The 25,455-nt window shown below is 35.5% G+C and overlaps 3 protein-coding genes across 8 annotated transcripts; 1 reads left to right on the top strand and 2 right to left on the bottom strand.

Moving 5' to 3' along the window:
• Positions 1-721: 721 nt before the first annotated feature.
• On the bottom strand, positions 722-7,474 carry ccl19a.2 (chemokine (C-C motif) ligand 19a, tandem duplicate 2). 5 transcript variants are annotated; one of them, XM_084113809.1, is made up of 7 exons: positions 7,332-7,474; positions 5,533-5,669; positions 1,997-2,134; positions 1,809-1,890; positions 1,366-1,486; positions 1,174-1,285; positions 722-1,039 (listed from the first exon to the last, which is right to left on the bottom strand). In XM_084113809.1, the coding sequence occupies exons 4-6, from the start codon at positions 1,867-1,869 to the stop codon at positions 1,183-1,185; spliced, it is 285 nt and encodes a 94-aa protein (XP_083969935.1). In that variant the 5' UTR covers positions 1,870-1,890; positions 1,997-2,134; positions 5,533-5,669; positions 7,332-7,474; the 3' UTR covers positions 722-1,039; positions 1,174-1,182. The 5 variants fall into 5 exon arrangements, with proteins under 5 accessions (XP_083969935.1, XP_083969936.1, XP_083969937.1 ...); XM_084113810.1 differs by having other exon boundaries at positions 1,997-2,098; positions 7,332-7,471; XM_084113811.1 differs by lacking the exon at positions 7,332-7,474 and having other exon boundaries at positions 2,002-2,134; positions 5,533-5,671.
• Positions 7,382-15,927, top strand: ube2l3b (ubiquitin-conjugating enzyme E2L 3b). The gene is made up of 4 exons (XM_084113806.1): positions 7,382-7,517; positions 9,492-9,587; positions 10,265-10,451; positions 14,402-15,927. The coding sequence occupies exons 1-4, from the start codon at positions 7,491-7,493 to the stop codon at positions 14,554-14,556; spliced, it is 465 nt and encodes a 154-aa protein (XP_083969932.1). The 5' UTR covers positions 7,382-7,490; the 3' UTR covers positions 14,557-15,927.
• Positions 15,928-16,525: 598 nt separating this feature from the next.
• ydjc (YdjC chitooligosaccharide deacetylase homolog) lies at positions 16,526-23,819 on the bottom strand. Of its 2 annotated transcripts, none has more exons than XM_084113804.1 (6): positions 23,720-23,819; positions 22,429-22,607; positions 21,958-22,114; positions 19,742-19,841; positions 17,686-17,863; positions 16,526-17,472 (listed from the first exon to the last, which is right to left on the bottom strand). In XM_084113804.1, exons 2-6 carry the CDS (start codon positions 22,590-22,592, stop codon positions 17,118-17,120), a joined length of 954 nt encoding a protein of 317 aa, XP_083969930.1. In that variant the 5' UTR covers positions 22,593-22,607; positions 23,720-23,819; the 3' UTR covers positions 16,526-17,117. The 2 variants fall into 2 exon arrangements, with proteins under 2 accessions (XP_083969930.1, XP_083969931.1); XM_084113805.1 differs by lacking the exon at positions 23,720-23,819 and adding an exon at positions 23,154-23,496.
• Positions 23,820-25,455: the final 1,636 nt, after the last annotated feature.

Genomic DNA, 25,455 nt, shown 5'->3' with positions numbered 1-25,455 from the left:
CTATTTATATATATGCCGATTATCAAGGATCTTCATCGCTCTTTCAAGCATTTGACAAAATACAACAAAAAAGTGGAAAGTAACAGTATTGTGCATGAACATCTGATATCATTGTGTTTGTAACGTGAACATTTACATCAGACTTCAAAAAAGTTTATAATGAGAGTTTCAAACAGTGCCATTTAAAAGTTTGGGGTCAGTAAGATTTTTTGGGAAAGAAATTTATACTTTTATTCAGCAAGAATGAATTAAACTAATCAAAAGTGATGTTACAAAAGATTTATTTTTCAAATAAATGCTGTTCATTTGAACTTTACAATCAAAGAATCTTGAAACAAATTTATCACAGTTTCCACACAAAAAAGGAAACAACATTGAAAATAATAAAGAATTTTTTTTGAAGCAAATCAGCATATTAGAATTATTTCTGAAGGATCATGTGACACTGAAGACGAGTAATGATGCTGAAAATTCATCTTTGCATCATTGAAATAAATTACATTTTAATATATATTCAAATAGAAACAGTTATTTTAAATTGTAATAATATTTCCCAATATTACTGCTTTCACTATGATTTTGACTAAATAAATGAAGCCTTTGAAAGCATAAAATACTTCTTTCAAGAAACTCTTGAAAAGGCATATTACTGCATCTTGTCCAGAAGGACAAATGAAGGAAAAACGACACTCCAGATGAAATAATTGTGGTGGACAGGAGATTTAACAAAATGAATTTATTTGAAAACATTCTTAGCAAAAATTTCCAGTCACACAAATTTTGATATATATATATAAAAATACAAATACAGCTTACATGATATCTCGTGCAAATGTATGAGACTCACAATCGCTACAGAAAGACAGTACAGACTACACTACGCAAATAGCATATCAGCATTTAATCATTTACAAAGTTCAAAATACTTTGCAAATATTTGTTAAAAAATCCCTGTCGCAGTTGGTGATTTAGTGAAGCCACTTCCTGTGAATTGAGTGTTGCTCAGTGCAGCTATAGGGTCATCATGTTCAACTCCTGTCTGTAAAGCAGGAAAACGAAACCAGATTAATAAAAGCTTTTAAAGAAGAAAAACTGCACAACTTCTGCTAAAGTCTGATTCCACTGAGCAGAACTAAAGCTTGAAAAGGGTCATGCAGTGGGAGTTGTTAGTACCATGTGCTCCTACTGAGGAGTTTTCTTCTTGTCCAGGTGTGAGATGATTTTGGAAATCCAGCCGTTTTTCTCTGGTGGAGCGCACAGTTTCTTGCCCTTTTTTGTGATGAATCTATGGGAACATATGGGAAACATGCATTAATATGATGCTAGTGTATCAATGAAGCCAATTGGGGATCAACTGATACTTACATAGTAGCTTCAATGGGACATCCACTGTCTGTGGATTGATGAAAGTAGGATTCAACAATTTTTATTGGGATACGAGTGTCCTTGGTGGTCAGACAGCAGTCCACAGCTGTGTCTGAAAATGCTGAGCATGAAAGGTTGCCATTAGTAGTGCTTGTCTCTGGAAATCCCCCCTCTTCTAATGTGTACTTGACACCATGCAAGAACAAAACTGGGTCTGTTCCTGGACTTACAGGAACTTGCTCCCACAGTTACTATAAGTGAATCTTTGAGAAGAACAAGACAGCACAGAAAAAGCCAAGAATTGCTCTATTTATCAATGGCTGTAAATCTTGATCTGCAGACAGTCCTCAATTTCATTTTGAAATTCTGCAGGATGCTTCTGAGAAGCTGCAAGTGTGTGTGCCATGAGATTAAGTGTTTCAATGTTTCAGTTCCAGTCTTACCTTCTATGTTGCCCCAGAGGACTGCAGTGATGACCAGAAGAGTTAAGGTTGAAGTCTGCATTCTTGCCTTTGTGTTTGATCTCTGCAAGAGCATCAGACAATTGTGCACAGGTGTGACATGCAGGTATCAGGTGCATGTATTTATACACAAAAAATTGACTCACTTTCACTTTCACACTAAGACTTACCGCACCTGCTCCACCCCTACTCGTAAATCCAGCCGTTTTATTTGGCTTCACTATTCCCACATTTCTTGGCTGTTTTTTCCCCCTCAATTCCAGTAGAGTTCTCTGCAGGGGTGCATGACCTGATCATTAATTCTGCATCTTATAAACAAGGACACACACACACACGCAAATCTTAATCTTACTTAACTGAACTCTCAGTGAAATATTTCGTTGTTGGTTTGTTATCAGGGTTGCAATGCAGCATTGCATTACGGTTAAGTGCTCATCGCTTTTGTTTTCTCTACAGAACCTATTCATAATGAATGATCTGATTTAGTTACTTTAAACTTGGGGAATGTGTTCCAAAAGTCTGAGACCACCAGTGAAAATATTTCAGTTGCATTTATTTCCAATTTAATACCTTTTTATTAAAAGTTACATTTTCAGCATAGGAATTTGAGTGATTTGGAAAATGAATTGTAATAATTTCAGAATGTTTTAGTATGTGTATATTAATATTATTAATATAAATATACATCACTAATGTATTAAATATCTTTTTCATAATTATTTCACTCCCAAATTTTCAGTAGCCTCAGACTTTTGGACCCCACTGTATTTCAGTTCAGCATGCTATAAAAATTCCTATATTTCACAAAATGCAGTTCAAACCCGGATAGAAACTGATGGGTGAAATGAATTTTCTGGGAAATGTCTTTAGTGGAGACAGAATAATAATAATCATAATCTAGATCTTTCAAAACCCCGTCTGTACAACAAAGAGGCATTTAAAGTGATCATGCCTTTTGACATGTGAGAGCTTGGCAAGGATCCAAGGGTGTGTGATTTTTCTGTGAAGCAACAACGCCAAGAGCATCACTTTTGTCAAGAGACAAAAGGGAAATGTGCCCCCACAATAAATCCGGACCTGTCCTGAGCTGAACTGCTCAATTAAAGCTTAATTTTCAAAAGCACAGCCCTCCAACCATTTATGCACAACTTAGTTTCGTTTTTAAGATAACGTTCAATTTCCCAGTTATGATTTCCTGTAGCTTTCGAACAGTCACAGTAACAGTCTATGCATGTCAATAAGCTGTCATTTTCAGGTTAGAAAGAAAAAAATTTTCGAAAAATTTTATTCTACACACCCTATATAAAAATACTGCAGTGGTAGTACAGTAAAGTGTCATCAAATTTTCTTCATGTTTCTTTAGTCATCACTATATACCTCTGTATACTTCACTTCGTTTTTGCATCATATTTCTTTCAATATTTGCACCAACAGCTCATGAAGCTGATCTTTTTTTATCTTATCTTTTTGTGTTATTTTGCAATTGTATCATGAGTGGGAACCTTTGCTTTTATTCTGTTCAAGAGCATTCTGCAACAACCATTCATAGAACACAAGCAGAACACATTTTGGTGCATGGTCCTTATAGTTTTTTCAAATTGCTGCTTACACACTAAAAGTGGAACTTGAGGCCCACTCAGTGAAACCATTCACTCATGTACTGAATCTTCAGTCTGCAAAACTGCATGCACATTATACGCTTTACACTCAGTTTGAAATTGAAAAACAAACTTTTTGCAAAACTCTAAACACAGTTCTCTACATGCCACGCTCGTTTACTGATGACCTACACCCAATGATCATGTGTGAAAACACTTGAAAACACACAAAACTCAGTTTTGAGAAAGAAAGAAATTATTTTTGAGCTACAATATAGATTGTTTCACAGCAGCTTAACAATAGTAACAAATTCAAAATCGCCTGAGAAGCAGCTTGGCCAACAAGCCAATTGCTCAGTTGTCACAATTTCCTTGTTACTGCTTACGTGGCCCCTAGACTGGGGAGGCACAAAGGTTTTAAGTACAAACTATTTACATAGAAATCCATTCTTCTTGAATTTCATGACTGACAGCCACAGATGTTATGGCAAGCACCTTAATTTCTGTTATTCTACCTGGAAAAGACAAGTTTCACTCTTTCCAAAAAAGTTGTTGTTGTTTTTTATCAGCAATTATGTATAACAAACAAACGAAACCCATGTAATCTGAGCCCCATCTCAGAGCAGGTAAAAGGTCTTTCTGAAAGCATTGACTAACATGTTGAATACAGTACCCAAAAATGGACAAACATTGCATAAATAGCCTAATAATTTAATAAATTAATACATAAATATGGCCTATAAATATTATGCACGAAGTAAGGCAAGCCACATGGCTCCTCCCACGCTGGTCTGGCACTCATCCAGTTATATGTAGGATATGACATAACAAAAGTATGTTCACTAAGAGGAAAGTCCCTCAGTGGTTTATCAGTTGAGAATTCAACATGAAATTCTGTTTGGATGTGGCATAATGTTAGAGTCAAAGCAATTCCAGTAATCCAACTGCAATAAAGCCAACAAAACAAACCACAAGGGTTCAGAAGAAAACCCCTATATTGCTCTTACTGAGAAAGCCTTGGTCACATACACATAGAGTAGTGGCCAACAGTGCCGGGGATATTTGATTTTAATTACCCTACAAGTTCGATTACACCATCAAAATATGAGGAAAATATTTGATATATTTTAATTGTGAAGGAAAAAACAAAACAAACTTGGTTAAGGTATTATATCTGACAAACTTATTTTGCAAAAAAAAGGGTAATTTACAGCTAGACAGATTTTTTTTACTATGCAAAAAAGAAAAATGCTGAAAGCTCACAGGAAAAAGCATACATTGTCTACAACATAATCAGTTATTAATATTTCATTGGTTCTCTCTTGTCATAATTTCTTTGTTTGACAGCCTGGCAAATATTATGTCTGTACAACTTGGATTATTTCAATTGTGTTATCACGAATAAAACAACTGACTCCAAGCAAAACTCCGCAATATGTTTACGAAATCTTTAACAATTTTTAAAATAATATTTAAATAAAGGTTGAAGATGACAATTTTCCTATAGGCAAGACATTACTTTTGGCCACTACTGTATATCTGCACAAAATAACTATATATATTGCTGGAAACAGCCAAACATTATATTCCTGCTCAAACCATAATAAGAGACTTTGGAAATAATATTATTAGGTATTATTAAGATGTCAATTAACAGTAAAACAGATTAGATTCCTTGTGGATGCAATAATCTTAAAAGGTCTCTGACCTACTTTGCTACATTGGTGAGCTCATCTTGAAGACTGTAAGCTGTTGGAGCAATAATTGCAATAATTGACTATATTTACAAGTCTAAAACTGCATAAAGCAAGACATAACTGCTGCAATGCAGTGAAAATAAACCTATTGTTTTTGAAATCTAGGTCAGATCATATGCTTTCATTGTATATTCTGGCAGGCAGGTGTTTTCTTAGCATTTGCATACCTGTGTTAACATTCTTCATGCCCTGTAATCTAAGTCATTTAAGTGACTCAACTTGGAATATTAAGCATCAGTTTTACCTATTAATCCAAAATTAATGTATTAAGCAAAACTCCTGATGTTTTTGAAAGCTAAACATAGCAAAAGCAGAAACAAGATAGTTAATGTTTCCCATCAGCAACATTACCTGAAATTGCTGAAGGGGAAGCAAGTCTGATCAAGTCGCCTCAGTCATGTGGTTTCCAGGAAACTATGGGAGAGTGCAATCTCACTTTTTTATCGCTCCTTGGTCTGGGAAGCATGTTGGTGGTGTAGTTTGGGCTCCTATGACAAGAAAAGATAATCAACAAATAAACAAACTGACAAAAAGACAAATTCACATGCACACAAACAACCCACTCAATTAATCCAGCACTTTTGATGTACACACCCTGTTCAAACTTTATTTGGACATAGACATTATAACAAATGTATGATTAAAATGTAATATATTTCATATTGCCTTGCATTCAAAGAATATTCCACAAAACCGAACCCTATAAAATCCTTCTGAAACCAGTCAACAGTCTTGCAGTGCGTATCTCAAAAGCATTGTAAGCGTAAATAGAATCTTAGCTCACGATGCTTTTGAGAAACGCATTCCAGGTTGGGAGACCAATAAACGATCTTAGGCTGGTTTAAGTTGGGTTTCAGTGAAAACTAAGTACACGTTAGAATTTTTTTTAAAGCTTTAAATGTTTTTGGTTAATAATTGCATGTTCATTTAAATGAAATTAAAATGTATTGTTTACATTTATATTAAATGCAAATAGCTGAATGTAAGAGTGCTTTTTTGACATATACTGAAGTAGAACTTAAGCCCATCATTGTATGTAATTTCATAATTACCTATATTGTAGTCGATTAAAGTGTACTGTTTGAATGTATTGACAAGCATTTATGGTAAACTAAAATATACTTTAATTTCATTCTATTAAAACGTATTAAAATATACTTTTAATTAATTATTTGTAATGATGCCATTGCAGTTTAGTACATTACAAACATATTAACTTTATAATACGTAATGTCGAATAACCAGTGGTGGAAATGGCTGAGATTCACTGCCGGACCCTGGTCGGGGACATAATATTTTCTTTTTTAAAGCATATCACAAAAAAAGTTTGATGGGGTTCAATATAGAACCCTTCACTCAATATTATGGAACCCTTTATGCCAAAAAGGTTCTAATGCATTTTTTTTTAATGCATATTTACAAGCTGTTTAACTTATACAATTTTATTAAAATGTGAAATGAATTAAAATAAAATGTTTTAATTAAAACTAGATCCCTAAAATGATCACATGATGGAAACCCCTAAAAGGTTGTAGCTATATGATGAAGCCTTACGTTTTTATATATAACCTTTTCTTTGTGTAGGTGTAGGAGTGTAGGTGCATAAAATCCCACTATGTATGAAATTTGCAACGCGTTTGGAAGCTATTACGTGGATAAACGATGGAAATCCTCTGCATTTTGAACTGGAAAATCCGTCCTCCCCTTTAAATTAACTCCCTGAACAATAGATGCAACCTGGTCTCCCAGCCTAGTCGGACTGTTGGTTGACTTTAGAGCCAGTAGCTTAAAACCATCTAAACCCTGGGTAGTCGTTTGAGTGATGTCCCAAATTCAAACACTCCACTGAGCATTATTGCTTACTCTGGAGTGACATCATGTGGTCACTAACTAGTACTAAACTAGAAATACGGAAAAGACGCTTCCTTGTCAAGGACGTTCTTTGAATTTTGTGTTTCTCGGCACACCTACATCCTGAAAGTTCACTGAAATTATTCAGTAATTCAGTTCAATACATTTTCGAGATAAGTAAATCATAAAGGCTGACTAAAATAGAGCTTGATTCACCACGGGAGAAACAATTCTATCCACGGTGTAATAAATTACATTTTTGTTTCGTTTTGTAATGGAAAGTACCCACGGGTGCTGACCTGAGATCAGTATTCGCGCTCTTGTCTCGCCTGTTGTGTCGGTTGTACGCGACTATTTAATCTGATTCCAGATCAACCGAAGTTTTAAAAACGCGCACGAGCTCATGATTCCATCGTTGCGCCGCGCGGTGCATTCTGGTAGTAGTTGAAAGATTCAAGATGGCGGCGAGCAGGAGACTACACAAGGTAGACGTCTAAACCTCATACTTTTTACATCACATATAAAGAGTAACCACATACGACGACGCGATAGGGGTTTAAACATGAAGTTTAACTCGCCGAAAATGCGTTTCGCTGGCTCGTTGGGGCTTGATCGACGTTGGTACAAGCGGTTCTCTCACTCGATGACTCGGCTCGCTTCGCGTTTCCAAACATGAAGGAGGAAAAGCGCCGGTGGAGGCCGCGGGACTATAGAACAGGGTTTTGAGGTCGACTTTGGACAGACAATGGGTCAAAGTGCCGTTAGAGTAGGATTCAGTGTCTTAACAAGTCCTTTCGTTTATTGACTGCAAGTAAATGACTGCAATATAATGTATAGGATTCTAATGCGACGAGTTCCGTTAGAATGGATTTGGTTGATTGAAACAATACAGAAAATACAGTAACTTTAAATTAAGCGGCTGTTATAAGAACTAATGGATCATTTTAACCGAATCTTAATGTTTTAAACCCACTGCAGTGACGTTAGAGATGACTCAAAGCGACCTAACCAGCAACATCTGACAAATTTAAGCTGAAATCGACGCTCTTTTTCCGTTTAAAGCTTAAAATAGCACAAATAATTAGACTACTACTTAAATAAGACGTTTTAGTGTGTTTCAGGTGGTAAGCTGCAGTAACGCCCTTCATTTAAATCGAAACTGTAACCGACTTAACGCCAAGCTTTCGCTTTATGAACTTCCGTCTTGTCGAAATCACTTCATTCCCAACACATGAATAACCTGTTTTTAACCACCTAGATGTTTCTGTCAAATTTTTTTTCGAGGTCAAACTGTCTGAATTGTCGTATATTTGAGGTTTTAGGGTGCGTATGTACAGCTAGCAGACTTTTTTGTCACAATGATCATCTCAGCGAGTTTACTTCCTTATTAGATGAGATAGGCTAGTTTGTAAATGTCAGTAAGCTCTCAGTGGTAATGGTAGGAAATGGGTAATCTTCACAGGGCAGTAAAACACACTCTTTCTATAGTACCTGTTTTTCAACATGTAATTGTTTTGTTCAATACTGTATGGACTTGTGAGACTAGGGCTGCAACAACCAATTGATAATGAAAATAATCAATAACGAATTTGAAATTTATTAATCACTTCTGAGTGTTGTGAACAAAACACAGCAAGTCACATCATTTTACAGGAGTGAATAACATTTCTATCGACAAAACACAACTGAAATATAGCAGTGGACTGGACACAAGCTGAGCTGCTGTGGGGAAAACTGCTTGAACCAAGTTGTCTAAAACATGAGACTGCTTTGTATTATGGACTTTAAACAACATTGGGCAGGATGTGGAAGAATTACGTTTGTAATATAATAAGTATATGTGTATTGTGTGTGTGTGTGTGTATATATATATATATATATATATATATACATACATACATACATACATACACACACACACACACACACACACACACACACACACACACACACACGATTTATTCCGATTAGTCAGAGGAATAATTGACAGATTAATAGATTTTAAATCTAATAATTAGTTGAAGCCCTAATGGAAGTGAATTGACATCTTCAAAAGCATATGTTAGAGCAATAGTTTTCAGATATAATGCTACATGGTACCTCAAACATTTAAGGTGTGGTTTGTTGTTGTATTAATGCACGCTCACTTCGGGTCAGTTATTTACAGTAAGCTGCTGAGGAAGGGGTAATTTCTCCGACTCATTAGGTCAAGACCTGACTCAGGTTACACTTGGTGTCTTGACCATAATATAAGCTGTTGGCCAATGTTGTAAACTCAACTGTAATTACTAATTCATTTATTTGCACTTAATTAATGGTGATTGTGCTATAAAGAAAGGTTGTTTTATCGTAAACTCATCCATCTCAGATTTTCTACATTTCTGCTCCACAAGTAAAACTTGTAATAACCCACTAGTAGTATCTAACACATCCTTGTTTACAACCCTTGTTTTTATCAGGAGCTTGAAGAAATCCGCAAATCTGGAATGAAAAACTTCCGTAACATTCAAGTTGATGAATCAAACATATTGACATGGCAAGGCCTCATTGTTCCAGTAAGTTTACTAAATGCTCATATTTTGCATGAATTGTATTTATATGTTATTTGCCTATGCATAAAGTCAAGACAAGAAATTATGTAATAATACAGCATTAGATATTTGCATGTAAAATGCTTTAGGCTATATATGCTAAAACAGATGCACAAACCATGGTCTGTGGGCCAGAGATGGCTGACCTTTGATATATGAAAAATGGGGGAAATTGGGAAAACATACCATTTAAGTATATCTTATTTTCTAATTTATCTCTTATTTTTGCATTGAGATGTAGAGAATATAAATGAATTAGATTTTTTTCAATTTAAATTTTATAAAGATATAAAAATCTTTTTATAAATTATTTTTTTAAAAATAAAAATATAAAGCAACATGTACTTTTGGCCCACGGCCCTCAATCAATTTAGATTTTTGGCACTTTGTAGTATAAAGCTTGGGCACCTCTGTTCTAAAACTTTGCTTAAGTTTCAGGATGTTCATTGTTGAACAGATTTCAAATGCTGGACTGCATTTAGACCTGGATGATATCCGTGCTTTTCTTAATGCAATCAGCCATATCTGATCTTATACTACACGCATTCAGCCTTCTGTCCTGTTGTCAACATCCATTTGTTTCCAATTATATACAATATAGACTGAGCTGTGCTCACCTCATTTACCTTATTCTCCCACAGGACAATCCTCCATATGACAAAGGGGCGTTCAGGATCGAGATAATCTTCCCTGCAGAGTACCCATTCAAACCACCGAAGATCACGTTCAAAACGAAGATCTACCACCCCAACATTGATGAGAAGGGACAGGTCTGCCTGCCTGTTATTAGTGCAGAGAACTGGAAACCAGCCACCAAAACTGACCAAGGTGAGATGTGCTGCAATATTCCTGAAACCGCCACATGAGTCAGACTGCTAAAGCTCTCATGTACACTCTCGGTCTTGTCATCATTTTGTAGAAGTCAAATAGAAGTCGTTGTGATGTTGTTTGTATTCACATGTTTATATAGTAGGCAACACCCTTAAAAAATTAGAATGTGTATATATTAATAGAAATAATCTTGATATACACTACTGTTCAAAAATGCTGGGTCAATAAGATTTGTTTTTAGAGAAATAATTACTTTTAATCAGCAAGGACTCATTAAATTGATCAAAAGTAGCAGTTACGACATTTATAATGTTATAAAAGATTTCTATTTCAAATAAATGCTGTTCTTTTGAACTTTGTTCATCAGGGAATCCTGAAAAAAAATTATCACGGTTTCCACAAAAATATTAAACGGCACAATGTTTTCAACGTTGATGATAATAAGAAATGTTTCTTGAGCAGCAAATCAGCATTAGAATGATTTCTGAAGGATCATGTGACACTGAAAACTGGAGTAATGATGCTGAAAATTCAGCTTTGCATCACAGTTAAATTACATTTTAAAATATTTTAAAATAGAAAACTGTTATTTTAAATTGTAATAATATTTCACAATATTACAGTTTTTACAGTATTTTCAAACAATTAAATGCAGCCTTGGTGAGAATAAGAGACTTCTTTCAAATACAATAAAAAATCTTACAGACCCCAAACCTTTGAACGGTAGTGTGTATGATTGTATTGAATCTGCTAGTCTTGCAGTTGTTAGTTTTTGCAGCTTTGTAGATGATCACAAATTTCTCCAGGAACAGATGCGTTCAAACAATCTTTCAACGTAGTTGTTTTACTGCATTCTTGTAATGTCACGCATTTCTTCAGAAAACTTCTTCAGATTACTCTCACCAAGTTGAGATCATGCAGTACTAAATTCCTAGTTTATAAAGTTGTTTTGGGGGTTTTATGGGATTTTACTCAGAGTTTTGTATTGTGGGTGTTAGGGATGTCCCGATACCACTTTTTGCAGAACGAGTCCGATACCGATACTGTAATTTTTGGTACTCGCCGATACCGATACCGTAACCGATACCTGAATTTTCACTGCATTTGTAATTTTTAAATGTATTAGTAGATAAACCAAAAGATTATAAATCATATTAGTTGGCTTAATTTGTTCATCAAATATATATATTTCTTTCAGTTATTTTCATGCTTAATTAAGCCTGCTAAAATGCATTGTATGAGCTTCTGTACTGTACTTCTGTACTGTCATTGTTCATTCTATTGCTCTATCATATTTTATCTTTCATTTAATAGCACAGCACATATTTAGAGCTGCTTCAGTAGGGCTCAGTGCTGAGGACTGGGTCAGCGGTTCAAATGTTTGTCAAAACCAGTGAAATATCAATTATTTAATCCAATTTTGAGACTACAACAAAAACTAGCAGCCTAATTAATGTGAATTTAAAACAAGTAAGCAGTCAGTAACAAAATAAAAACAATCAATCGAATTACAAATAGGATAAATATATACAATACAACAAAGAAAGGCTACAAATGAAATAAACAGTGTTTTTAGAGTTTTTTCAGGTAGATCTAACAGGTACAGACATTTGAATAAAGTAATCAAATGTGAAAAAAGCATATTCATTACTGTATAAATTATATATAGATGGATATTTTTGTAAAGTTGAAAAGGGTAGCCTATTTAGTCAAGAGCAGTCAGTATTTCTTTGTCCTTTGTTTGATTAACATTAAAACACAGAAGCAGGTTTATCAAACTGCTGCCCCTTTAAGACCGAGCGCACCAGAGCTCATTTGAACATGCTACGTTCATTTGAGATATAACCGACTTTGTTTACTATAGGATACTCACCAAGACGGGCGTTATTACATAGTTGTGTGTGAATTCGTCCGTACAAGCGCAAGACGTGAAAGACAATTTAATTCAGCATTCGCGCGCTGAGACGCTGGTTTGTGAGGCGCGCGCTTCGGATGTTTGCGTTCATGAAACTTCTTAACCTGCACACGTCCTGTAATTATGTAGGGAACCACTCGTTATACTTCAGTCAGGTAACAGTTCATGTTTTACTTTACTTACATATACGATTTAGTTTTCATCCAAATAACATGTGCTGAGTCGATCAGCAAAGAGCATTCAACAGAAGTGCGCTTCTCGCTCTCTCTCTCTCTCTGTCTCTCTCTCTCGTCAGTTAACGTCAATAATAAGCTAAAGCTACATGCCTCGTTTAATTTCTTTGCCATTGACATCCGACTGAACAAACTTTCCACTAATGTCTGTTTAAACTAAGGGATGTGCTCGACCAGCTCGTGCGTCTTTGACTCAGTTCACCTCGGCAAAGCACTCGCGGCGGCCAGTTTCGTTTCGCAAAATGTACGTGGTATCGGTGAATTTTTATGAGTACGAGTATATGAGGGCAGTATCGACCCGATACCCGATGCCAGTATCGGTATCGGGCCATCCCTAGTGGGTGTATTGATTACACTGGAAACCCAGAGAGGTTGGCAGAACAAAAAAAAAAAGTGAGGTAATAAGTTGCATACATTTTTAAGTTAAGAAATTCAAAGTTTAAGCAAGCAAAGCTGGCACATTTTTACTTTGTACTCATACTTTTTAATTGCTCTTAATCAAAAATGTTTGAGTAAGCTAATTCATACATTTAACTTAAATTATCATGTAATCTCAACTTGGCTAGCTTTGTAGCTAATTCAGTAAATGCTAACTTGCTAATTGGAAACACAATTCTGTAATAGCATTAGCATAGCAATATAGCACATTTAACATATACCTGTTTTCAAACCAAGCTCATGCTCCACTCGTCACCATAATGGTAACCTCCAAAAAATCCAACATTAAACATTACTAAATCCCCCCACTTTACATTAGTCTTGCTAAAAAAAAAAAACAACAAAAAAACATTATAAAACACTTAATTTTAACATTTACTCTCCCTTTCGAGTGTTATCATCATGGCAAAGCATGCTGGGAAATAGAAATCCCAGCCCAGTTTCAGTTCAATTTAAGTTTGTCTAAATTAAAAGAAACAAGTTCATGGAACTCAAAACAATGAAACAATTCAGATTACTTAATGTCTTTTTTTTGCGAGCTCAAAGAAAAATTAAAGGATATTTCCGGTATTTAGCACTTTGAGTCTCTTTTCTGGTTTGTTTTGGATGAACTAGAGTGGTGGACACAAAAATTTTGACGATGGGTCCTGTCTCGACTTTTTGACTTCAAAGTGGCTGGCTACGGGCATGCACGAACATGTCCTTAAAACAACCCTTAACGTTCATTTTCAAAACTGTGCAACTCACCGAGTGGTTAGTGGTGTTCGTTGATGTTCCAAAACAAGTAGCGTAGCGAAATACAGTTTCTGTCGTGTTTTATTTGGCATTTTGTAAAATCCCATTGATTTCTGTTGGAGGACTCATTGCTCGTTGATATCACTGCGCTTCAGACTCCAATATCGAGCGGAAGTTTATACGCGGTTGTGAGGTATCTGAAAAAATAGTTCCACTATAGCAAATAACACGGATTGAAATCATACATTGCGCCGATATATTTGTTTTTAATCATCATGTTCGTGCATGCCCGTAGCCGGCCAATCTGAAGCAGTCAAAGGCGATTCTAAACAATTCAAAAAGTCGAGACAGGATCCATCGTCAAAATTTCTGTCCCCACCACTCTAGTTCATCCAAAACAAACCAGAAAAGAGATTTAAAGTGCTAAATACCGGAATTATCCTTTAAGTTCTAAATACTCATAAAAGTTCCCATGATTGAACTTATTTGTTTAATTTAAGTTTACCCTACTCAAATCAGTTAATTATTTTGAGCATTAGGGTTTACAGTTTTGTATAGTACATTTCTTATGAATAATGGGGTTCTTATTTCCTGCCTAACCAGCATTCTTTCCCCTTCTTTTACAGTAATTCAGTCGCTCATTGCCCTGGTGAACGACCCACAGCCAGAACACCCTCTGAGGGCCGACCTAGCAGAAGAATACTCAAAAGACCGTAAAAAATTCTTTAAGAATGCAGAAGAGTTTACAAAGAAACACGGCGAAAAGCGGCCAGTGGACTAACAATACCAGACAAGTGTGTAGCCCCAAACCCCCCCCCCCAACCCCCCCTCCCCACTCCTCTGATCCTCTTCCCCTCGCTCTACTACCTTCCTCCCAACACCCAATTGCCATCCTCTATCCCTCCCTCCCGCTTTCCCTCCTTCTCCTCTCCTTTCCACGTGTCACTCTAGTCGAGCTGGAGAAGTACTGCGCAGCCGCAGCCTCCGTCTTGAAGCAGGACACCGTGAGGACATCCGAGTATCTGAGTTTCTGGTGTTAGCTTGAGGCCCTTACTAACTTTTTACTATGTTGTTTATTTTTTTTCTTTCTGAAGTTTGAAAGCATCAAAATTTGTTAGAGGATAACTTAAGAGAAAGAAGTTGGAAATTGTACAGGGCGTTTCAGTTGTGAATGCTGTTTGACCCTTTTGTAATGAGAAAATGAATCATTGCATTATTACACAAAACTTTCAGAAATTGCTTTTGGAAGTGACAGTTCATTTAAAACCAGATGGATTGTAATTTATCATGTATATTATTATTATTATTATTATTATGTTGTTCCCTCTTCTTACATGTGTGTTCTTTGATTTCCACAATACCGAACAAAACAAAACGGAGACATTGAGGAGGAATGGAGGGTTTCAGCGAGGGCAAGCGATTATTTCATATAACCCTTTTATTTTCACTGCACTTGTTGGGTTGCACGGTATGTCTGAGGAACAGGCTACTTTCAGCCCCTTACCAAGCCTCGAATCGGCAAAACCACTGTAGAGTCGGAAACAAAGGCTGATATTGCTATGAAATAACTTTTGTTTCACAAATGAAAAAGGAAGGATGAAAACAATGCTTTTTGTGTGAGTGAACGTAATTTTCATGATGATGATCACTCATTTTAAACATCTCTTTTAACGTGTCTCATAGGAGATTCTTGTATATTATTGATTATTTGGGTTTAAACAGGGAAATGGCCTCTAGATTTACAGAGATGTACGCTACTGAAGAATATTATTCTTATTTTCTCCCAACACAGAATAAACGCAGTAGTTGACCGTGAGTTTTCTAGAACATTCTCTTTAAAGTATATTATTCAATCTGTCAAGAATTTACTCGAGACTGACTTAAGAGTTTAACTTTGGTTTCGACGCCACGCTTTATAATGCAAAATCGACGAGGTTCTTTGTGCTTTCTTTCGTTCAAGATATTTAAGTCATGTATGCTTATGCGTTTGGGTGAAATCTCTTGCAGTATGCATCAAATAAGCCCCTTGCTCTCTTCACAGTGTCATTTTCTTCTTCTTAAAGGCTTATTTTTGTGCAGACTTTAAAAACACTCCCTTTTGTGTACCGAAATAAAAGAGGAAGACCAAGCACGGGAACCTGTTATACTCAAACATTGGCTAAATTCACTTTTTTTTCTTTTTTTTTGCTTCTACAGATTGGTTGATTTTAATAGGAAATCCCTGACCAATCAAAATATTTTCTGGGATGCCCCAGTTTAAAAGAGCATTACGGATTTGTGTGATGAAATCAAATTCTAAAAGAGTTCAGCGATTGTTTAACCTGAATATATTAGCATTAGTAAACTATATATTTATGAAGACTACTACTTAAAGTCCGAACTGTTGCTTCAATTACAGCTTACATCTGAAATGCCATTAATGGCCTGAATTTAATATACACAGGTTATAAACATGTTAACCCTAATATGTGACAAAAGGTTGAACTCACCAAATAAAGGCTATTTTGACCTAGTTCTGAATGAGTTTCAATAGGATGGATGATTAGTGTACAAATACATACACATATTGCACATGCACAAATACATTTCTATGGTGCCATTGGCTGGTCTAAAGTTCTGGTGTTTATCAGTAGTACATAAAAGATGAAGTGCCAAATTTATGTGCTTGTACAATATGGTTTTTACTTTTGATGCTAAAGCATAATACTTGTTCCAAAGCCTTTTTTCAAGTTTCACAAAGAAATCCAGAGTAAATGGTACTGTGCTTTTAATTCAAGTTAATAAAAATATCATAAATACATTCATTAAAAACATTGTACCTGAAAAATACCGTTGATTTTTTTAAAATATAAAGTAGTCGCTACATGTTATGTAGAGTTAAAATTTTCATATAGTATGTTACAGTCACTAATACAGATTGCTATTGGATTTTACAATTCTCTGCAATATTTGAGAGAAATTTCAGCTCAAATGAGGCAAAAGTGGCACCTTCCTATTATAAGAACTGGCCTGGAGCAGCTCTCCATCTTAAAGTGAATGGCTGCTTTAAAAAAACAACAACTTAAAATACAATTTAAAAAAGGTCAATCTAATAGTAACTTGGGTTTTTGTTGAAAAATTGGTATAATATTCTTGTTTTGGCTGTACTTTAACAGGTAGTAGTTTCAAATAGATTAGTATGCAGCACAATGAAACTGAATGCTGATTTTCTGCCTTTTCCCAAACCAAGCATTCATACTGTAATATAAATAATTGATCGTTTGAGGTATGGGTCAAGATCTTATCTCCTAACAGCAGACATGCATTCGGTTTGAAATGCCCCAAATACTCTGCTTTAAGTGTTTAAAAGTCTTTAAAGGCACAGAGGTGGATCCCCTGTTGCCTGTAGTAGTGAAGCACCAAAGGGTCCCTCAGAGTATTCAGCTCGTGCAGTCGGTCTGCAGACTGAGAGAAGTCATCTGGTCCTTCTCCACATCCACCCTGGTGAGGTTGACTTGGATATCCTGGATGCACCATAAGCTCTGCTGTAACTGGTCGATAGGAGTCGGTCGGGGCGTCATTGGACTGCGTCAGTATTAATGGGGAAGTCACGGTGTCATCCAGTGAAGCTTCCAGCGCGAAGCCCAAAGCGCGTTTCAGGTTGGGCACAGACATGTTCTTACCCATGGTGCTTAGGCCCAGGTATACGTCAGGCCACCTGAGGAGTCGTACAAAAATAGTATTTAGTTGATTAGATTTCATGCATATTGTGTTTATACTGTGCTTGCTTACATGAAGGACAAAATGTACTATTTATAGACTATTCAATGTTCATGTGTTTTGAAGAAGGCGATGAACTGACTCAAAAAAACCATCTGTGAAATCTTGGAAAGCAGATGCTGATCCTTTAAAATCATGATGCCTCACGAACCTAATTCCATGGCGATGAAAGACCTCGATGGATTCAAGGGCATCTTTTTCAACCTGTGTGTTGAAGTCTCGCAGATGTGATGGGAGGAAGGTGCAGAATTTAAGATCAGGTTCTATGGGGACCCGTGTGTAGGTGATCCCAAAATCAGAGAGAACTTGGGCGAACACCTCTCGCACCTCTGAAAACAATGGGAAAAAGTTCCAGATGAAAAGAAGACAATGTAACAAGGAAATGTAATACTTGTGTTCAGCAAGGGAACATTAAACAGATTAAAAGTGAAAGTAAAAGCATTTAAAAATGTTACAAAATGTTTCTACTTCCAATTCATCAATGAATCCTGAAAATAAAAGTAAAACGGTTTACACATTTTTTTTTATTTTTAACATTGATATTAATAAGAAATGTTTCTTGAGCAGCAAATCAGCATATTAGAATGATTTCTGAAGGATCATGTGACACTGAAGACTGGGGTAATGATGCTAAAAATTCAGCTTAGTATTTGTGATCAAATAAATGCGGCCTTGGTGAGCATAAGCCACATTAAAAACCGTTACCAACTCCAAAATTTAGAACGGTACACGTATAAAAACAAAGTTTTTTTTTTGCAGCGATGCCATTAAAGAAACCATTATTTGTTCCCCAAAGAACTTTTCAGTGAACAGTTCTTGAAAGAATAATTTTTTTCTTAGCGTGAAGAACATTTTATTAATTTAAAGAACATTTTTCTAGGTTCCATGGATGCTAAAGGTTCTTTATGGAACCATCGATGAAAATAAAGAATGTTTATGTTTAAGAGTATAGTGTAGTTAAAATAAAACAGTGACACACAGGCAGACTGATTGGCAGCCATTATAAGGTATTAAAGGTCCTGTTCTTCGTGATCCCATGTTTCAAACTTTAGTTAGTGTGTAATGTTGTTGTTAGAGTATAAATAATATCTGTAAAATTATAAAGCTCAAAGTTCAATGCCAAGCGAGATATTTTATTTAACAGAAGTCGCCTACATCGAACGGCCCGTTTGGACTACATCCCTCTACTTCCTTCTTTAATGACGTCAGTAGAACCGTTTTTTGACTAACCTCCGCCCACAGGAATGCTCCCTCAACTCTACCGAAATTCGTTTATGTACTTGCGCACTTCTTATAACTTACTGTGTTTACTCAGCTCTTACGGTGATTTTCTGAAGTAAAACTGACGCTTCATCTTTTGTGTGATGTACAATAAACTTTATTAAACTCATCAGAATATGTTTGATCATCATTCGGACCTGGTCCGAAACAGCAGACTTGTAGGCTATTAATAAATAATGGATACATACAAGCAGATGACAAATATGTTATAATAACCGTAAACTATACTAAACTATACCTGTTCCATCTCTATACAGCACTCTGACTCTGTAGGCATTATTGTCCGACTCGAAATGAACACCGTTACTGAGAGTTTCTGATATTATCATCATTCCATGAGATGAAATTGTCCTGAGAGACTGAGCGCGAGCTCATGAAGCTCCGCCCCCTGGGTCGTCCAGCAGCAGCTTATTTGCATTTAAAGGGCACACACTAAAACAGCGCGTTTTTCTGAGCCCCGAAAAATGACAATTTAAACATGCTGTAAAAAATGATCTGTTGGGTATTTTGAGCTGAAACTTCACATACACACTCTGGGGACATCAGAGACTTTTTTTACATCTTGTGAAAAGGGGCATAATACGGGACCTTTAATAGTTATATTTAAATTCAAGGCATTGATGTTTGCCTATAGAACAACCATTGGCTCTGCACCCCTATACCTAAACTCACTACTTCAGACCTATATGCACTCTAGAAGCTTGCGTTCTGCAAAGAGGCACAAAATGGCTCTCACAGACCTTTACCTGGACTGTTCCTGCTGGTGGAATGACTAACTCAACCCGAGCTGATGAGTCTTTAACCACTTTCAAGAACTAGGTGGATTTCTTCTATTGCTATCCTCATTTGTAAGTCGCTTTGGATAAAAGCGTCTGGTAAATGATTAAATGTAAATGTAAGGTGAAAGGGGTTGTTCAAACTGTTACCTGGCAGCACGTGCACATGCTGATGGCCGTCCATATGGTAGGGCATGTGGCCAACCAGTTCACAAAAACGATTTACCTGGGCTCTGAGCTCCACCTCCACCTTATAAACAGACAAAACAACACGGGATGAAAGAATCAGACACGTTTTAAATGGTAATGCTGTGCTTGGCTCTGAGATCTGAAACTTTAAAATGGTTTCATACGAAAGGTTGGTTGCACTTAATTTTAGAGTATGTGCACTTTCAATGTACTAACAGAGTAATTACCCACAAAAGTAGTAAGTAGTGTAAGGTAACTACATGGGTTAATTTAAGGTTCAGGGGTAGGTTCAGTGTTAGTACCTAGTTAATGTCATTACTACAAAAAGTACATAGTATGTTTATGCGACTGTAAAATAAAGTGCAAACCAAAGGTTAATTTGTAACAAAAAACATACTGGACAACATCTACTGAAACTAAGCTTTATTAATAAAGCTGTTTGATAAAATACATCCGTTTTGGGCGCAACCCTCTCGACTAACATTAGTGAACTTAAAAAAAAAAAATTATGATTAAAAATTATGAAATAACCTTTTACATTTTTTTTTCTGTATTAGTATTTATTATTCTTTCTTTTTAATGTTCCACCACTTAAGATTTAAATAGTGGAAGATATTTTTGCATACCTGCTGCTTTAAACTAGTACGTAATGTGAACACCTCTTAACAAGATCAAGACAATGAACTTCTTTAATGCTCTACTTTGAGCAACCTTTGACACTTCCATACAGTAGCAGCCTTTGCTATGTTTCACGAGCCTCTCCATAGAAGGTCTTCGCTTGACCTCAAAAAAGAGCCCCGACCCCTGCCATCATGCCACGCACACACACCAGGGTCAGACATTATTGGGCTTGGGGCAAAAAAGCCACTACAATAAATAAAAAAAGCCCTCAAAATGCAATATGCGGTAATAAATGTCCATTTAGGAATTCTTGTTTTTCTTGTTTTTAATAGGCCTTTAATGAATATAGTTCAACAATACCACCCGGGCAAGAGTGACGTTTTTACGAATATCAGCACGATTGCAAATGTGATAATGATCCAACAGAATATTGTCTGTTTTTGTTCTATTTCGGCAATAACAATAGTTCCAAACAAATCCAATTGTGCGTCTCTGACGGTTTTAGTTTCATATTTAAAAGTATCATATCAGTTTTCCCATAATTTCTTTTCACTATACCTCTGGTGTTGTTCGGTCATTTTAGACAGAATTAATTTTTTGTGGAAATTTAAAAAATCGCTACTTCATCGGAATTGTACGAAAGTAACTCTGTGATATTTGCGGCAGTCGCTATGTGACCACAAAAAACAATCGTGGACTTGATTCGAAAAAGCTAAATGGCTGTAAAAAAAAAATAGTCACACTTTTGTTGTTCGCAGATTTTTGACCGCCATAATAAATAAATGGGAAATATTAAACAAAAATACGAAAATATTCACGATGTAGAGAAAAGTGCACAGGGGTGAAACTCTCAAATATCAAGAGTACAAAATAGACATATCCTAGTATTATTGAACAAAAATACTGTATATTACACTAATTTTACTGAAAATAAAAAAAGTTACATTTCAGGTGGTCGGCCCTTTTGAATGCCAACAACACAAGTGTGACTCCCAAATTAAGACTTCCAGAGGGTTTAGCTATCTCTCGCACCTGTGGCTGATAAAGTCACACCTGTGGTCCATCATCCTGCAAGAAAGACTGTACACACTTGCTGTCAATCCAACACGACATTATGAGATTGTTGGATGAGGATAAAGAATAAGGATAAACTTGTCTGGAGCTTTTGGAGCACTCCGTCATCGGAAAGCCAAGGTCTATTTATATTCATATTGTATTAATACTAATTCCTATTACAACCAATATCTAATCCCTCTTCTCTAATTTTCATTGCTCTCAATGCCTGATTGTTTTTGTTTTCGGTCGAGATTCTGGTTATAGAGATAGAATTTGTTTATAAATAGAATATTAAGTGTGAAATATGAGATAACATTATAACAGATAATAAAGCAATTGCAGTCGCACTGTTTTTCTCAATGGGGGGCGGGCCTATATAACATGAATACAATCCCATTCACTGTGATGTAAACAGTGTCACATAGATGCCCAGCTTTATGGTTTAAATTTACTCCCATGTGCTTTTCGGTTGGACTTTATGGGTGCGTGTTCCTGTGTACCTCTGACATCTTGAGCTGACCACTCTGCAAAACTTCCCTGAATCCCATCTTCCCATGGAAGAACCCATCCTTGTTGAGGATTGTTGAGCCCTTCAGTTCCTGAGACACTGGAAGACCCTCTGAGAGATTTGCATGGAGTCCGATGGGGATGTGATACCTGTGCGTGAGAAGCGGTGTTATTTTAGATCCTATTATTGATTTTAATAATATTTTGAATTATTTTTTTGAATTTGAATTATTTAATTATAGTTTTAGTAATACTGTTGTGTGTTTTTGTTATTTTTATTAAGTTTTTTTTTAAATAACTGGTTCAAAGACATGAATTTATATCTCTATACATCTACCATGGTCCGTGGTCCTAATCTTATCTTTGGCAGCAGGTTTAACAGGCTCACATGTCATAAGGGAGTGTCATAATACTCAGACTAGGATATCATATTTTCATAGTAGTTTAGAAATCAGCTGCTGTACCTTTTGGCCAGCTCTGCCGCGTGCTTCGCTGAGACTGCATTCACCAGAAGAGAGACATTGGAGATCGCACCAGCTCTGAAGCAATCCACAATTCCTTGATTTCTTCTCTCGCAGTAGCCAAAATCATCTCCCGTCACCACCAGCTTCACCTTGGGTTGAGGCATCTTCTCCTCGCCTTGCTGATGAAAAAGAAAAACACTAAAGAAGATCCACCAATATTGCTTTTATTGAGATTATTTTGCTTTTTTATTTTTTACAATTAAAATAATTATTATTATTTTATTTTATTTTATTTTATTTTTTGGCATAATGATAATAACTAATGGATCTTTAGACTTTACAACAGAATTAATTTATCTTATAAATAATAATAATTGCTGCTACTTGTGGAGTTATGAAATTATTTTGCCTGTTCTAAAAGGCCACAAATTTATTTTCATGTTTGTTTTAGGCTATGTCTAACTGTAAAGATATTCATGCTTGAAAATAAATTGCTGATTTATTTTTATGCTAAAAAGAATTCTAATTGGTTTTATTTTCACTTTTTTACAATAATAACTAATGTATAATCAGACTAAATTTGATAAATATTATTAATTAACGTAATCAATTTTATTTATGCAACTAATTGTTGATATTTATTAAAGTCTGATCTAAGATCACACATTTTATTTATTAAAATGTTGAGAAAATAGGCAATCAACGCATTAAATAAGTTACTCTACCTGTTGTTTTGCGTTACTCTTTAGAGACTCATCAAACGGTGAGGATTAAATGTAAATATATATCTATATAAAACCGATTATCGATCTCAATTTTTTTTTTAAATTAAAATAAAAATTCAAACCGAACACAGACAGAAACGTCTTGGGTGAATCATCGTGACACTGAAGTACAAGTCATTCACAAAACAGGAAACAAAATGACACGCGTCATTCCAACATCATCGATCATATGTTTAAAGGCGAGTCTTGGTTGCGGGGAAGCTGCTTATCACACCCGGGAAATCACCGGCGAATAAGACAGATCTAGAAGTCTGCCTCCTTATCACTTCATCTGTGTTAACACGAACAGCTGCCACTGCCTAACGTTACCCATGACCACATTCAGGTATATAATCGCATCTACAGATCTACACAGCCCAGTGACATAACGTTAACTTACTCGGTTTAATCTAGTATTAGTAGCCGGGATCCAAAGAAACAAAGAGATGTCTTATAATTTCAATGGGACGAATTCTGTTTTGTAATATAAACGCCTAGCTAGCAGTCATAATGTAGTAATCGCTTACCCATTTTATTGCGAGGTTTTTGCCATTGGTCCCTTTTTCCACTGTATCAACCCAACACAGCGCGAGCGACTGACCGACTGAAGACTTTAATGCAATTTCCTTTTCCGGAGTTGCAGCGCCCTCTACAGGATGCCAATTAAACTACGCCACATGTACTAATAGACCGATGTAGTTTCCAAATCCTGGTGGATGTAGAATATAGATATAGATATATAAAGCATATTTGATGAAGTTTATGATGAAGTTTTTTAAAAACTTTTAGCCTATGTGTTAAAGTCAAGAATCTATTTATTGAACCCCATTGAAACTTTTTTCTAAGGGTATTTTTTGTACTGCGAGAGATCTAGAGATGCCTATACTTTTGAAGCTGAATCTTAAAATTTCACATACACAAAGTATATGTTATTTTAATATATGTTACACTACACCTTAATATTCAAATGCATCCACCTTGTATTAGGAAGAATAAAGTCTGAATAAAATGATGTGGTATTTTGAGAAATAACAAAGAGATAAACTTATTGCAAACATTTATGGACGTTTTTTTTTTTTTTTAGATACTAATTTTTAAATGATCATCTCAAACATCATGGCATACTCACCAGAGCCAGGATTCTGCTGCTCGCAGTGTTATGAATGTGAAACTGAAGGATTTCCTTGTACACAGACTTAAAGCAGCAGGTGTGTGACTTTGCCTACGTGTCTATGGAGGCTCATGAATGTTTTCCCAAGACACTTAACCTACTTTAGAATTATGGAAAACATTACAAAGATAGAGAGAATGGGAGAGAGAGTATCATGTTTATGATCTTTTGTTCTGCAGCCACCTGACATAACAGCATAACAATAACATGCAATCACTTAAATTATGTGTTAGAATAACCTGGGCTGTCGCTGGTTGTAGTGGTGGAATAGTAGTGAAATAAAGTAGTGGAACGCACCACTTTGTGGAAATTGATTCTTTAATACGGTGTAGTGGAGACCGGGGCTAGTTGTCACATAGTTGTCACAAGCGCTATATCAGTATCTCTAATGTTTTGAGGCTACAATCTAATTGCATAAATTCTGGTTTTGTATAGTAGTGCTTATACAAAAGTTGGTTTCAAATCACAAGTTCAAAAGTAGTCTTAAATTAGGACTACAATTTACAGTCTTGGCTAAGCAAAGGGAAATACAATAAAAACATTTGGATACATTAAGTTAAGGTTAAACTATGAGGTACATTTAACCAAATAGTTGAACTGTGCAGGTTGTCACATATTATATCAGTTGTCACACACACAAAAAAAAAAAAAAAAAAAAAATAGAAACAATTTTCACTTTAAAATTGCTAGTAAATTTCACAATTGATTACAAAGAAACTGCAAGTAACATTTAATTAAAAGTGAAATTTGAAAGACTGAAAGAAAACACTTTCAAGAAAATCTGTTTTTGAAAAAAGAAAAAATGCTGTGCATGTTGGACTTGTATACAATTACAACCCAGTAAGCTACATTAAAGCAAATATATAGGCCTCTATATATATATAAATGACAATGGATTAACTTTTTTATGTTTGCTTGTTTTTTCTTTTGTAACTGTATCTAACATCAGAATTGTTAATTGAATTGTAGCAAAGACTTTAAAATATGTGTAGGCTACATAAATTGACAAAATTAATCCATATTGAAAACTAAAACTAAAATAACATTAAACAATAATAATAATAGCAACAACAACAATAATAAACTGATATT

This window comes from Abramis brama (assembly GCF_963993115.1).
Source record: "Abramis brama genome assembly, chromosome: 5".
Classification (NCBI taxonomy): Eukaryota; Metazoa; Chordata; class Actinopteri; order Cypriniformes; family Leuciscidae; genus Abramis; species Abramis brama.
The sequence above is the reverse complement of the archived record's forward strand: the minus strand, read 5'-3'. Positions and strand labels throughout refer to the sequence as shown.